Below are 14252 nucleotides of genomic sequence, written 5' to 3' on the forward strand. Positions count from 1 at the left end.
AGCAGCAGTATCCAAACTTTTCTCAGCACACTTTCACTGCAGCAGAACTTCCCACAGTCAGAAAAAGGACAGCTTTCTCCCAGGTCCCTCTCTATGGGGTTTTTGTGGATGAAGAGCAAAGCTCTCTCTCCGCCTCTTCCTTTCACCTTCCAGAGCACCAGAGTTTCAGTTCCAAGGCAGATTTCAGCAGCTGTGCTCTTTCACTCTAGTTTATTTAATTCTTACATGTTTCTGGGACCGAACGGGGTTCAGGAATGACATTCAACCTAAGTGTCATAAGAGGGCTATTTCACACAGATGTGCCTACTGCTTGGCCCTGGATTACAGGAGAGGAGAGGCTCCTGCACTGCTTGTCCTGATAACCCCCCTCTGAAGCTAAGCCTCTCCGCAGTACCATTCCTAACACTGTCACTAGCACCAATCCCTACAGGCAGCCCCAACTGCCCGCAGAGCTCACCATGGAACGGACCCAGTATTGCTTCTGGCAGTAGAGCTGCACCAGCAAAAGAGGTTCAGAGCAGCTGTTGATTGTCTCCAAGCCTCCTTCTGCCTTCCTCCCGGGTGGCAGAGAGACAGCACATCTCACAGAGACTCTTCTGAATATCTCCCTTTCTACCCATGGAAACAGTTTAGTAAGGAAAGAGTTAGTGTGTTTCTATCATTTTCAGCTGTCCTTGAATCAACAGGAGCAGGCACATTTGATCAATTTTGGACTCAAAGGGCAAGTCCTTGCTTTTTTCCAAGCTGCCACTGTACTTCAGCTCCCGAGCCATAGTGCTGTTAAACAGCCTTATCCTTTCTCACTGGGGAGCTGTCAGGGGAAATGCTTTAAATGATAAGCCCCTGCCTATTCAGAGGCTCTGCCTGGTATAAACAATGCAGGCAAACCTGTCCATCTACCTCCTATCACTCTCTTCAGTAGCATGGCATGGTTTTTGTTTTCCCTGGAGTAACTAGCATGCCTTCCCCTTTCAACTTGAATGAGTATGTTCTCATGCCATGATTTCCAGTCACTTCAGAAGCACATCTCCCCACTCCCACACCTGCCCAGTGCATCTCCTGATTGCTAATGCTCAGTTCTGGTTTTCTTTATTTGTTTAAATTTCTCTGCAGGAGACAACAACGTCTTTCTCAGCATTTTACCACACGACTGTAAATTCAGTAAGTACACTGCACAGCATGAAGATCAACTGCTTCCTCACCATTGCAATATCTGTAGGAGCTGGGGTGGGATTCTGCAAGAGAAATTGCTACTTTTATGGCTGAGTGTTGATGTGGATCTTCTGACAGACTGTCCTCATGCTGCTGACATTTGTATTGTAGCAGTAAAGACAGGTGAGATGTTTAAAGTACCCAGATTCCTGCATTTGTGCCTGTTCTCCTGTTCATTTAGAAGTGAGCAAATCCAGCCAAGAGGTGAGTTTGTTAAGCCTGTAATGCAGCTGAACTTTCCTCCTGCTCCTATCACCAACAAGAACGTGAATGTCGTTTCAGATTTCATTTCTATTCTCTCCTGGTGAGAGAGCGGATAAAGAGGGGAGCAGGCTGTTAGCCATCACAGCAGTTACCAGAGTGTCCCTCACATGTCCTTCCACTCAATTAAGACACGTGTCACTGCTAATTCTTTGCTAAAAGACATGGGGTTCCTCTCTCTTTCCGCAAAAAGTTGTGGGCATGCAAAGATCTGGGCTTTCTCATCCTGCCCTCCTGCTTGCTGAAGGCAGTGGCTCAAGGGTGCAGCTGGGTGCTCCACATGTTACCAACCACATGCCATTGTTGAAGCCTTGCAGCTGCTCGCTGAGCCTCTCTCCTTGCTTGCTTTGTATGAGACGCTTTTATTTAAATGTTGTATAACCATCTTCTTTCTAGACTTCTGCTCCTACATCTGGAATCACAGCTGTCCAGGCAGATTGTTCTTCTGGGGTAAGAGTTCATTTCGTGATTTAATACGATTGATTGTGACAAAAGTTTTCTCTCTGCAATCAAACCTCTGCTTACCCAGTCTGTGTCATTGTGCAATACAGCGGGGCTGGCCACCACCGTTCAGATCTGGGGCTGCAGTTTATTCCTCCCATTGGCTTTTCTTGCTGTTTTATGGTAGCTACTCGCTCAGCTGCTAAGCACAGAAGGTAAAGGATCCCACCTGCACGCGTTTGACCTGACCATCTGTCTTTGTGAGTTAGTACGAGCCCTGGGTGGTTGGAGTAGCCGCAGGAATACCCAGCTTCCTGGTCTTGGTCCTTGCAGTCATCTTGGCAGTGGTCTGTGTTCTCCAGTGGAAGAGCTACAGCTGGAATCAGGTGACTACCTTCCATCTCCTGGGTGTCTTGCTACTTCTCAGTGTAGACCTCCACATCAGCTCCTTCTGAAGCTCTTGGGAAGTTCAGGACCACATCCCTAGGCACTCATACTGTCTCTGCTTTATCTCTCAAAGGCTGCACTTCAGCTTAGGAGTTGCAGGTTCATAAGGATAAAAGAGAAATTAATATGAAAATAGTGAAGGGGCACCTTCAGGTGATCTGATAACTAGCAGGAAATCAGAAAACCCCAATTTATCACCAGTGTTTGTCAGTGGATTTCTCTGTAGTTTCCCACAGGAAATCATTCATTTAGGGATCCTCTCACTCCAGCATGGTGTTACTTAGCTCCAGAAACGCTGCCAAGGTGTTTCATAGTATGTATAGCTTGGTCACCCTTTTTGCTATGTTGCAGCCGATGGGGTGCGTGGGTTTTCGTGCCTTGCCTGCCTCCTCATACTGGGGTAGAGTCAGGAGTTTCTGTAGCACCACGCTTCCTTCTGAGGTGAAAAAGCACCCACGTCACCAAAGAGACAGTCAACATGCCCATGGAGGAAGAAAGCCATGAAATGCTCTGGCAGCCACACATTGACAGTTCTATCTAAAAGGGCCCTTTCAGATAGAAATTCCACTGCCACTTTACAGATGTTTTTTCACCAGCTCTAGTACTTGCAGGGAACTTTATGTTTCTTTACTTCAGAAAGAAAAGTGTAACCGTGCTGAGGGAGGTGATTTCCCTGTAATTGTTGTTGGTTAACATTTTCCCCCCCGGATGTAAATGTGGAAGTGAGGGTTTTCCGCAGTGTTAAAGGACCAAACAAATTTTGGATATTCTAGTAAATGCAAGGCTCAGGCTTTGAGGTTTCCCCTCTGCAAGGTCATTCTCATGGGCAGGCTCCAAGTGGACTCTATGATTGTTCCAAATGAAAGAGTTTTGGGCATATCTAGCTTAGAATATGTTGGATATTATCCCTGTTACTGTGCCCTGTGTGGTTATTTTTCACAGAGTAGGTCCTGAGCACGTTTTCTCATTGCCACTGTTTTGTCCGTTGCTTCAGATGAATCAACATCCCAATGGGCAGCAAGAACATGAATATGAATCATCTCCTCCCAGACCTCCAGAAGTAAGTCATCCATTCACTGATTCTCAATGTAGCGCACATGCTGCTGAGTGAGTTCCTAAATGCAGGAGTGGCTTTAAGGGTATCCCTACGCTAATAGAGAGCTCTCTCCCCGTGCTTGCCTGGGGCTCCTACCTGACTGCCGTTTCTGGTTGCGTGTCTGTTCATTTGATGCAATCCCAGATGAGAGGCCAGCAATGGTTTGCCCTTCTTTTAGAATACACAGGCATTAAAGTTACATCCTACATGGGGAAAAATGGAGAGAGAAGGAGGGATGAACGTGGGAAGTGAGCAAATATGACATTTTCTTTAAAATACTGCCCAGCATTTTCAAAGGGAGCGGGGAGTTCTTGCATACTGTGTTCTCTGCAGTACTCACGAGGTCTCTGAGTACCTTGTGACAACCATCACAGAAATTATATTTTGCTTCCAGGACTTTTATATGACCATGATGCAGGGGACGACAAATATCTATGTAAATGAAGATCCAGACAAACACCACATATCAGACATCTAAACACAACCAAAGCCCAAGAGGATGGAGAAGCCCAGAAGAGAGCCATGTGTGATGGAATCCGGATATGAAAATCATCCACCCAATCGCTGACATGAAATTCTAAAGAGGAGAAGACAAAAAGACTTTGCATCAGAAAGGACTTGTTTGCAATGCTGCCTCTGAGATGTGGAAGAGAAATGAGATTCCTTTGATTCCTCTCCTCATCCTCTGGGAGAGATGGTTTTGCTGTCCTCCTAAATTTAAATTAATTCATTTTAATAAAGAACATCTAAATCCTTGCAGTGGTACCGATGGTAGAAAAGAGCAGCCAGAGAATTGGTTGGAGTCCCTATCACTCAGATGCCTGAGCACCTGGCAACAGCCTGCAAAGACAGGGAAGTGCTCTTCATTGGGCAGAAGGAGTTGAGACCATGAGTGACATGAAGTTTTATGCTCAAGAAAACTGGAAGGAGAACGCAACGGCAGCTGCAACACTTCGCTCCTGTGATGGCAGTTTCCCTTAGTTCTCAGCTGTTCCTTAGCTGCAATGGCCATTCACTCACTGTTCTCTCCTCTGTGCCTTGGCATTTTAGCTGGGAGGTGAGGTGGGAATATGATTCAGGCAGGAGACACCATCCAGAGAAACGATCTCTTCGGCAGCCTCATCTTGATTCATTTGGGCTTGTCAAGTGACAACAATGATGTGCAGGGTTTTGCTGGCAAATGCCTTGGGGAGAGCAGGAGGCCTGGAGGAGATGGTGGGAGGAGGACAGAAAGGAGTCATAGGGAATGTGCTCCCAGCTTGTGGAAAGGCTGGGCCACAGAGTATCCAAGAAATGAGAGGAGTCCCCAGGAGCAGCCAGAGGTCCCACCGAGGGGATGAAGGCAGCTGGAGCAGCGCTTTCCGCCAAGCAGCGCTTGGGAGTGCCAAGTGGTGACACTGACAAGTGGGATTGTGGCTGTAAATGCTTTGGGGAGAGCAGAAGTCCTAGAGGAGATGGTGGGAGGAGGACAGAAAAGAGTCGTTGGGAAGGTGCTCCCAGCTTGTGGAACAGAATAAATGAGAGGAGCACCCAGGAGTAGCCAGAGGTCCAACCGAGGGGATGAAGGCAGCTGGAGCAGCGCTCTCCTCCAGGAAGCATGCTGCAGCTGTCCTTTGTCTGGCAGTGGGCAGCAGGATTGGCAGCCCCAGCAACTGCAGATAGAGCTGCTGATAGCCCCCGGGCCACAAGAACCCCTTCCCCTCCCTCACCATGACCGGCCAGGGCCTCCTTGCAGGCAGCAGCAGTAGGTCCAGTGTCTGAAGCAGGAAGAACCGTTGCCCAAGGAGAGACAGCTCTTCTCACAGGACACTGGCCACAGTTGCAGCAGACGAACTCTATAGTGGAGTGGCAGATGTGGGTGCTGCCCCAACCCAAAGAAAATAACGGCTCAAATCCTCATAGATTTCTCTTTATTGGGTCAGTAACATACACACATGCCGAACAAACATGTTGCTCTTGGGGTCACTCTGTGATTTGTTTGAGCAGTTCTGGAGGGCTTTGAAGGTGTCTACTTTCTGCTTGCACCTGTGTTGGGTTTGCCTTCTCAGAGGCCTGGGGAAGGCAGGCCAATGCTCCAGCTGTTGGATTTAGCAAGGGAGGTGTAAAGGAGCAGCCAGGCTCAGGACACCTTAGAGAGAGGTTTTGTGCGTTTCAGCGGGGCAAAGCACGGAGCTGGTAGGCAGGAGGTACGTTGCTTGTCCCACTCAGTGTTGGGGTTATGCTGAGTTCCTGAGGGTCAACAACAGGCTTCAAGGTAAAATTCTGCAAGATGGTGGCGATGACTAAGAATATCTCCATGCGTGCCAGGCCCTCTCCAGGGCATATTCGCTTCCCTGGAAGTGAAAACAGCAAAGAGCGTTTAACAGGTGTTGCCGAGCAGACCAGAGTTTGCAGTAAGCAGATGTGTTGTGCATCTTTATTTACCAGGTACAGCCTCAGCTGTGAGATGACTGTCAGGATTACTAAGGACATTTGCAAGAGAAGAGTTTGTTGGAGAAAGACCCTAGGTGGTTTTGTTGGGTGTGTGAAGGAAGAACACGAGCAGGAGAAATCTTACACATGGAAGGGGCATCATAGGAGGCAAGATGAGAGAGAGCAAGGTGATGTAAAGCAAGGTTGAGAAGTCAGAGGATTGGGGCTGTTGGTAGGCGAGTGGTTGCATGTAGCCTGAGAGGTACTTGAGAGGTGCTGGGGAAAAGTGGAGATAGCGCAGAAAGGCAGGTTGGTTAAGGCTGACTTCGGTGGTTGTGTAGGAAGGTGACAGGTATTTAGAAAGTGTCAATGGGTCCCATTTGTGTCATTACACTGGCAAGTCCTCGTAGGAGGTTTGAGAAGCCACCAGACCCAAACAAGATGGGAGATGCAGCTGGGGAAGCGAGAAGCAGGGAGGAGTTATCCGGAAAGCAGTGAGCCCCAAGGAAGCACCAGTGGGACCACGCTGGGAAGAAAGAGTGTGTGTTTATAGGGAAAGGTAGGGTAGTCCCCAGAGGAGGAGTTCGTCGACAGAAAGAGGAAGAGAGAGGAAGAGAGAGGAAATCTGTGCTTTACCTGCTGAGAAGGGCATGAAGAACTCACTCTTCCTAAAGGTGCCGTTCTCGTTCAAGAAATGTCCAGGGTTGAACTCATTTGGGTTTGGAAACTCTTTACTGTCATGGAGGACAGAAGTGAGGATGGGATAGATTGTGGTGCCCTGAGGTAACATAAGGAGAACAGTAGAACATGAAGGGGAGGCCAGTTAGATCACTTAATGCGACTCTCTGACAAATTTCTCCTGCCATGATCCTCTTCCTTCCCTCTTCCTGACAAGCTGTTAATGAGGGCAGTGGGATAAATAATGCAGCAGTGATGACACAAGAGCAATCTGCTGAAAGCTGAGCAGTTCCTCGGGTCCTATCTTTTGATTCTACACAGACACCTGAAAATCAAATACCAATGAAGCCTGTGCTGCTGTTCCCCTGCTCTACACAGTCACCCAGAAGAGCAATGAGCATTGCTGCAGTGGGCCAGGCCATGGGTCGCTCTAGCCCATCAGTGGCCAGTGGTGACTGCCTCAAGAAGTGTGCAAGAAGAGAGCAAACAGGTTTTGCTTGTTCCTGTGGAGGCAAACTTAGCCTCCAGAGCTTTGTGACTCAGGGGCTTTCTGTGCTTAATAACAACCAACTGACTGTGCTTCCAAGCATGTGCACAGGCTCTCCTAGATGGTGGTGGGCAGTTTCACAGCTTTGCTGCGTTTTGTGTGAGGAGTCACTGCTCTGGGTTTTTGTGAACCTGCTGTGTTTCTGCAGATAGGTAAGGCTGCAGAGCAAGCGAGCAAAGGTGTTGGGCAGAGCTACTACGACTCCAGAGACTACTACTCCAGTCTTGGCCCATGGAGTGGCAACAAGGGATTGCAAGTGAGCTACAGGAGACTGAGGGTAAAACCCTCATGAAGGGCTGTGTGACGAGGTCAGGCCACAGCATTTCTAGCTTGTGGCATGTGAGTGACAGCCTAAGAGCAAACGTGCTGCCACCTTGTTGTTGAACTTGAGGGAAGAGAGCTTGCCCACTAACCTTGGGAATGACATACTCTCTGAAGCGGGTGTCTTTGGTGACAGTGTGAGGGAGACTCAGGGGGACAAGAGAGATGAAGCGCTGGATTTCATGGACCACTGCATCTGTGTAGGGCATCTGGGTGCGATCAGCCACACAAGGTCTTCGCGATCGTCCTACTACTCGGTCGATCTCTTCTTGAACTTTCTCTGTCATGAGAGGCACAAAGAGTAAAATGGGTTAATAAAACCCAAACCTACCTAAACAGGTTTCCCACAGCTGTCCAGAAACCATAGATCACAGGAGCATTGATGTTGGTTTTGGTGTTGACTAGAGCACAGCTCCACTGCGGCCCGTGCAAAGAATGTCCTCCTAGTGACTTGGTTAGATAGGAGTACTGGGAGATAAAGATGAGGACGCAGTCAAGTCCCTGACGGTGAGGGGGGTGCAGCTGATCATGATGCCAGTGAAGCTGAAGGATCTCTAATGGCCACCCTGGGAAAGGACAGTGCAAGGGCTTTGCCTACTTGGGTAAAGTATGAGAGAGAGAAGAAAAGTTGGGAGAAGGATGTGGTGTTAAACACGCACCTTGCCCAGGGGGACAGCTAGAGAGGAGGAGGTCGCAGACTGGTACCTTGTATCTTTGGGTGTTTGAGAAGCAGCAGAAGCCCATATCTTATGGTGGTGCTAGTTGTCTCAGTTCCGGCAATGAACAAGTCGAAGGTGCTGGTTATCAGGTTCTTCATGTGGAAACTGGAGTTGGGATCTTCTTTCTCCTAGGGAAAAGGCTGGTCTGTTTCTCTGGCTGAGCTGAGAAAAGTGGCCCTTTCTTGTGTCGTGCCAGACCTTCCTTTTCACTTAGAGCTATTGCATTTCTCTGCTAAGGGGCAGCAGCCATCTGGGACATTGTAATGCTGACTTTGTGCAGTCAGCTCAACCCCAGACCAACCTTCTTTCAAGCTGTGCACCAAACGGTACGTAGCTGCCTGTTAGCCCTTGCTGTGCCAGCTGCTTTACAGTGAAAGGACTGCAAGACCAGATGGCAGATGTCCCTGTGTTTCAGTGAGAGCAGACAAAGGTCTTGCTGTCCAAGCAGCTGCAGGTGGTGGCTGGTGAGTGTGCAGAGCCAGAGCTCTGAGCTCTAGCGCGGGCAATATCTGAGGTCTTGGTGTCTTCCCACTGCACAGCCCAGCTGCCTGGGAAGGGGTCATCCCACTGTCTGTGTTACTTAGGAGAGGAAAGGGGCTCAGCGTAGGCGTGTTTGGGGATGAGCTGGGGCTGTATGCCTTCTCCTTACCTCCTGCATTTTCCTGAGGAAGCAGTCGATGAAATCCTGAGGGGAGCTGGGATCTAGGTAGCGTTGGTGCACCTTCACCTCCTCTGCCACAAAGGCTTTTAGAGCATCAAATTCCTTGAATATTCTGTTGTGTGGGCCAGGGAAGTAAACCAGGATATTTGGGAACATCTGGTAGAGCTGGAAGGAAGGAAACAGGAAGGTCCCTAGCATGACCATTGCCCCTTTCTTTGTCATTAGCAAAAAGCCTAGGAAGGCCACATCCCTCTCAACTGAGCCAAGCAGAAGGGTTATGAGGCTGGACAGTCTGACAGGACAGTAAGGGCTTGCTTAGTAGAAGTAGGAACCTTAGAGATGGAGAATGGAGAAGGGTGTTCAGGGTTAGGGGGAACTGCACTTAGCTGGCAAAGCCAGCTCCAATGATGAGGGTGCTTCTTGCTCTCCAATGAATTGCTGTGCAGCAGAGCATTGATGGGGTCCTAGTTAGAAGACTGAAATTGGACTTCATTGGGAGGGAGGCCTCCTACTCCCCTGGGAGAATGCTGGCACTGTGAAACAGCTACTGGATGTACCTGTCCCCAGTTGGAGTTCGTCATCTCAAAGATGTTGTTCATGTTATTCATTAGGGCCAGGAAATTCTTGTCTTTATAGTCATACCGTTTTCCAAAGACGATGGAGCATATGACATTGGAGACAGCACAGCTCAGCATGAAGGTTGGGTCAAAAGGTGTTCCTGTGATTTCAGAAAAGTTACAAACCATTAAAAAAGTCCCAAAACTATGGCTACTTATAGCTACTGTGGGTAACCTGAGCTCTGGTCGTTAAGGGAAGTATCATATCATGGTCTCTGAGCGACACAGAAGGGTCCTCCAAAACGAACAGTTGGTGATCATGGAATTATTTACTACTTTGTAATGAGGGGTAGCTGGTGCATGGAACAAACACATGGGAACTTTGATTCTGTGCTAAAGAAAGGGCTTCCTTTTTTTGCAAACATAACCTATATTAAAAATGGACCATACCCTTTGTTTTGTTGATCTCTTCCATCAAGTAGTCAGTTTCCTCCTGGATCCTCTCTTCAATGCTCCTCTTCCCCATTCCAAAGTTGCGCAGAGTGCTGAGAGCAAACCGCCGGACTTCTAACCACTCCTTGTTGTTGCTAAAAATAATCCCTGCAGAGGTAGGAGGAAGAGGGAAGACCTGACATGGACGTGCTGAGTGTGAGATGAAGAGGCTCACGGTGACAATGAATCTTGTCCCTGGCAGACTGTTGACCTGGTACTGTCATAGAGTGCTGTGGTTTGGAGGAGGCAATCTCTGGAGGTCCTATAGTCCAACCACCTACTTTTAGCCTTCTCCACCACATACCCAACCTCCTTGTGAACAATTCTTCACTCATATTGCAGCTATTTCCCTCGCTGCAGCTGGTGACAGTTGCTGCTTGCCCTTGCCCTGCCCATTGCTGAGATCAATCCAGCTCCGTTTCTCTGCTACCCTCTTTGGGTGGTGGAAGCCAGCCATTACTCGCAATGGGGCCCACCCACTCCACGCAGTCTTCCCTCATGCACAGTACACTCCAGCCCTAATCTGCCAAACGCACCCCCCGCCCTTCCCTTCTCCTCAGAAGGAGCTCGGTCAGCAAACGTACCTAATCCATTGTTAGCCCTGTCTCCTATGGGCATGTGTCCTCTGGCAGCAAACTCATCCGCGCGAACAACCAAGGCTTCTTTCACCACATCGTGTCCATGCAGCACTACCACTGGGTCAGTGCCCAGGTGCACTGTGAACACTGATCCATACTCTTCACTGAGCTGTCAAGATGCAAGAGAGAACATGGCTGTGGAGCCGAAAGGGACGAGTTGGAAAGCAGCTTTGCTGCTGCATCCCACTGCAGCCAGTGCAGCCTCAGAGACCCACAACATCAAGATTTGGTCCTTTTATGATAAATGTGGGTGTGGAGAGGGTTCCCATCTATCAGACCCTGAACGACAATGGCAACGGCAGTAGTAGAGAACAGCTGAGATCCCCATGGCTTTTCTGCTCCGCTGGGACTGCCACTTATCAAGCCATGGCCACAGGAGGTCCCCATGCACAGGTCCCACACATTTTTCACCCACAGAAGAAAGCAAGAGAGAAGAAAAAGTGGCCTTACCTTCTGGAAGGTTTTGGCCAAGTTCTTTGGTTTCACCTGCAGCACGTTACCCAGAATTGGAAGGGGAGCTGGTCCTGGAGGCATCTTCCCCTTTCCAGACCTCCCTCTCCATGCTGCGAAGGAGAACAGGCAAGCAATGCAAACCAGGAAGACAACAGTGGCAGCTCCCAGGAGCTCCATTTGCTTCTGCGGCTCAGGAGGGAGTGAGTCTGTCTGCCAGAGCCCGAGTTTATATAGTGAAGGTCTATGTTAGCTATGTTAGCTCAACAGCGGGTTTTGGATCACGGGGCTGAGTTAGTCAATGTTCCTAGTCAATCATTTGTTAGACTGCCCTGTGTTATGAAACTGTATTAATTGCTCATTGAAGACACGCCTTATCTCAAACAACTGCAGAGGCCAACAGAGTTTAGGAAATGTATAATGTGCTCATAAAACTGCTTTTGTTTTACTTGAAGTTGATTGTTAAAGAGATCACACTAGGGTCACACTCTTCTACTGAGGCGCTCCCAGAAATTCACTGTCACAAGAGCATCTTCCAAGTCCTTCAGTGCCATTTGGATTTTCTGCTATTTACTATTGATTGTACAAGCTCTCAGTGGGGTACAGCCATCCTTGCTTGTTCCTGAAGTCTTCCTGACGTTATCAGTGGAGTTCATGCTGCATGTGATGTGCCAAAGAACGTATTGACATGCTCTCCTCAGTGCACAGCAATTGCCTCAGTCTCTCTCCCTAGTGCTGTCTGGCCTCACAAGAGAGGAAAGTATAAAATATCCATCTAGCAAGCGCAGAAAGGTCTCCAGACTCACAGTAGACAAGAAAGGACTTGCTGGGAGAAATAAGATAAAGACAAAAGAAAAAGAGACTAGACCTTGGGACTCTGACCTCTTCAACGTGTCCTAGAGGAGAGAAAGAGTGAGAGAAGCAGGTAGAGAAGAGAGAAATCAACAACTTCAGAAGGTCTCTGGGGAATGGCTTTCCACATTGAGACACATCTGCATTTGTGAGAGCCTGGGCATAGGGTAGCGCAACCTGGCAACTAGTCCTTGCACTTGCAATGACCAAAGAAACCCACCCAACCTACTGCTGGAAGCTGGTATGCACGAGTTACTGTTTTGTTGACATCTGACGCGGATATGAGGAACCGCTTCCCTGGAGAGGCCAGATGTGCTCTGGGAGGCTGCAGAGCATGTCTGGTGCTTTGGGAGGATTTCAAAAAGAGCTGGAGGCTTCCTGCCCAAGAATACTCCAGGGGCTGCGTACCTGTGAGGTCCTAACAGGAGTGGCAATGGCAGGTAGAAAGGACCCTCAGGGCTGTGCTGGGCTTGCTCAGTCTGGCCATATCCCTCTGTTTCTCCTGAGCTGTGACACTCTTGCAGGCAGACAGATCTCCTCCAGCTGAGCAGAAGGTGTTGAAACAATAGGGGATGTGGGACTTGGTGGGAATTAGCGAGGGGCCTTGGTGAACCGGGTGCTTGGTTGGAGTGTGCTGGGTTTGCTGTGCAGCAGTGTGTTAATGTGAGTTTTCCCTTTGCTCAGAGGTTCCAGTGAAGGTCTCCATCCCTTGCAAAAGTTTCTGTAGCTTCCCTATGAGTTCCTAAGTCATCCTCGCTCTCTTACAAAGATGCAATAATTTGCTGGTTGTTTTTTTTTTAATCTCATTTCACTTCTTAAAGACCCATCCTTGATACTTGGGTGGAAAAACTGAATTGACAACAGGGCTGGGCTAGTTGCTGATCTGCTGGCCTAAACTCCTGCATCAGCTCAGATGTTTTCAGGGCAGTTTTTGGAAGTTCATGTAGCTCTAGGCACTTCCAGACACAGAATGGTGCCTCAGGGCAGAATCCTCCACTTTGTCCTGATGTTTCCAGCAAACATGCTCTGGCAGATGAGGTGCAAGCCTTAGGAGGCAAAAGCAGGCTTCCCCTCACGCTGATTCGTGGTACCTGTTACACACGCTCTCGGAACCAGGAGCGGTTTCATTTGCCGTTGGGCAGGCAGAGAAGAGGCAGAGTCCCTGGTGCCCTGAAGCCCAGCTTCCCAGGCAGTGCCAGACCCTGCCCCTGGCAAGGAGCTGGCTCTGTCAGGTGTGCTGGGACCCAGCCAGGTTGTCTGAGTCAGCCTGAGGGAAATGCCATTGTCTCTTCCTCGTTGCAGGTCCACAGTTCGTGTTTTTAGCAGGAAGCGGAACTCATCCTTAAAGGAGCACTAACCCTGGCATCGGGTGGTCTGCTGTTAACGCATGCAGGGATTTCTCGGGGAGAAGAGCAAAATGGTGAGTGGGAGTCATCCAATCGAGTGCACTGAGAATGGTCTGGAAGGAGGCAGCAGGCTGAGGTCAGAATACAGGAGAGGTGAGGCCACGGGAGCGCTTAGCTGTTGGATGAAAAGCTCCCCAGGAGCATTTAATCCTCCTGTTCTCTGCCCCGACCAGATCAATCGAGCTGGCCCCTTCCTTAGCTCTGCATTGCCCTGCAGTGCAGCCAACAGTTTCAGACACCTGCTTGGATTTTAGTGTCTGCCTAAGCTTTTCTGTCCTGGGCATATCACCTGGTCTTAAGGTGGCTGGAGGAAAGAGGAGGCCTGTGCCCTGGATCATGCAGCAGACCCTTCTTGAGATTTCCTGTCCTGGGACATGGACCTGCTGAAACATGCTGTTTGTTGTAAATTGCCAGGTGAGAGTGAGCAAAACCTCCCTCCTGCCGGCAGCTAGCTGGCTCTGAAGCTAAGGCAACCTTCTCCACTGAAATTTGATAATGTGTTGATTCCATGAGCATTCACTGAAAACGTGCTCTCAAAAGATCTTGGATCGACAGCAGAGCTAGGGGAGCTCAGCACAGAGTTCCTTGTTAATGGCATACAAACAGAAGTAATAGATCAGTGGCTTTGCTCTCTGTATGCTCTGTTGATCTTCTTTCACTTCCCCATGTTGTTCCCCTTGGGATCTCCCTTTCTCTCTCTTCCACAGCCTACCCAGTGAACAGCACGCAGCCTGTGCCAGCTCCATCCAAGAGCTGGCCAGGTGTCACCCGTGGAGCTGTATCGGTACAGAAGAGATGTCCTAGTTTGTTATGCTTGCATACATGTTACCGGACATTTATAATTTATTGCCTTATTTACCCTATATGATGTTAGGCGGAATGTTTATGCGGTTTTCTGGCTCTGGGTGTTGGACCGGCATGAAAAGTATGTTATCGGTAATTAAGGGTTTTGCTATACTGTACGGTGTAACTCTGATAAGATCATCGGTGCTGGGACCTGCTCAGTCTTTGTATTCGGCGGTGCAGAGGGGGATGGTGATGTGGAGCTCGTTTATTAATTTT

General features: G+C 49.1%; 1 protein-coding gene across 2 annotated transcripts; it reads right to left on the minus strand.

Moving 5' to 3' along the window:
* Positions 1–5608: 5608 nt before the first annotated feature.
* Positions 5609–11112, minus strand: LOC147528254 (cytochrome P450 2C19-like). 2 transcript variants are annotated; one of them, XM_086616895.1, is made up of 9 exons: positions 10933–11112; positions 10429–10591; positions 9803–9952; positions 9353–9513; positions 8784–8960; positions 8121–8262; positions 7508–7695; positions 6506–6647; positions 5609–5790 (listed from the first exon to the last, which is right to left on the minus strand). In XM_086616895.1, exons 1-9 carry the CDS (start codon positions 11110–11112, stop codon positions 5609–5611), a joined length of 1485 nt encoding a protein of 494 aa, XP_086473021.1. The 2 variants fall into 2 exon arrangements, with proteins under 2 accessions (XP_086473021.1, XP_086473022.1); XM_086616896.1 differs by lacking the exon at positions 8784–8960.
* Between the last annotated feature and the right edge of the window lie 3140 nt (positions 11113–14252).

Source organism: Tauraco erythrolophus, chromosome 9, assembly GCF_009769465.1.
Source record: "Tauraco erythrolophus isolate bTauEry1 chromosome 9, bTauEry1.pri, whole genome shotgun sequence".
NCBI classification, from domain to species: Eukaryota; Metazoa; Chordata; class Aves; order Musophagiformes; family Musophagidae; genus Tauraco; species Tauraco erythrolophus.

Excerpts from the sequence above, each read along its gene's own strand:
- LOC147528254 (XM_086616895.1), bottom strand. The coding sequence starts at position 11,112 with ATGGAGCTCCTGGGAGCTGCCACTGTTGTCTTCCTGGTTTGCATTGCT. Across the intron at positions 9,953-10,428 it reads CAGGGCTAACAATGGATTAG|GGATTATTTTTAGCAACAAC; the intron begins GTACGTTTGCTG and ends CTACCTCTGCAG. Across the intron at positions 8,961-9,352 it reads CGAACTCCAACTGGGGACAG|CTCTACCAGATGTTCCCAAA; the intron begins GTACATCCAGTA and ends CCTTCCTTCCAG.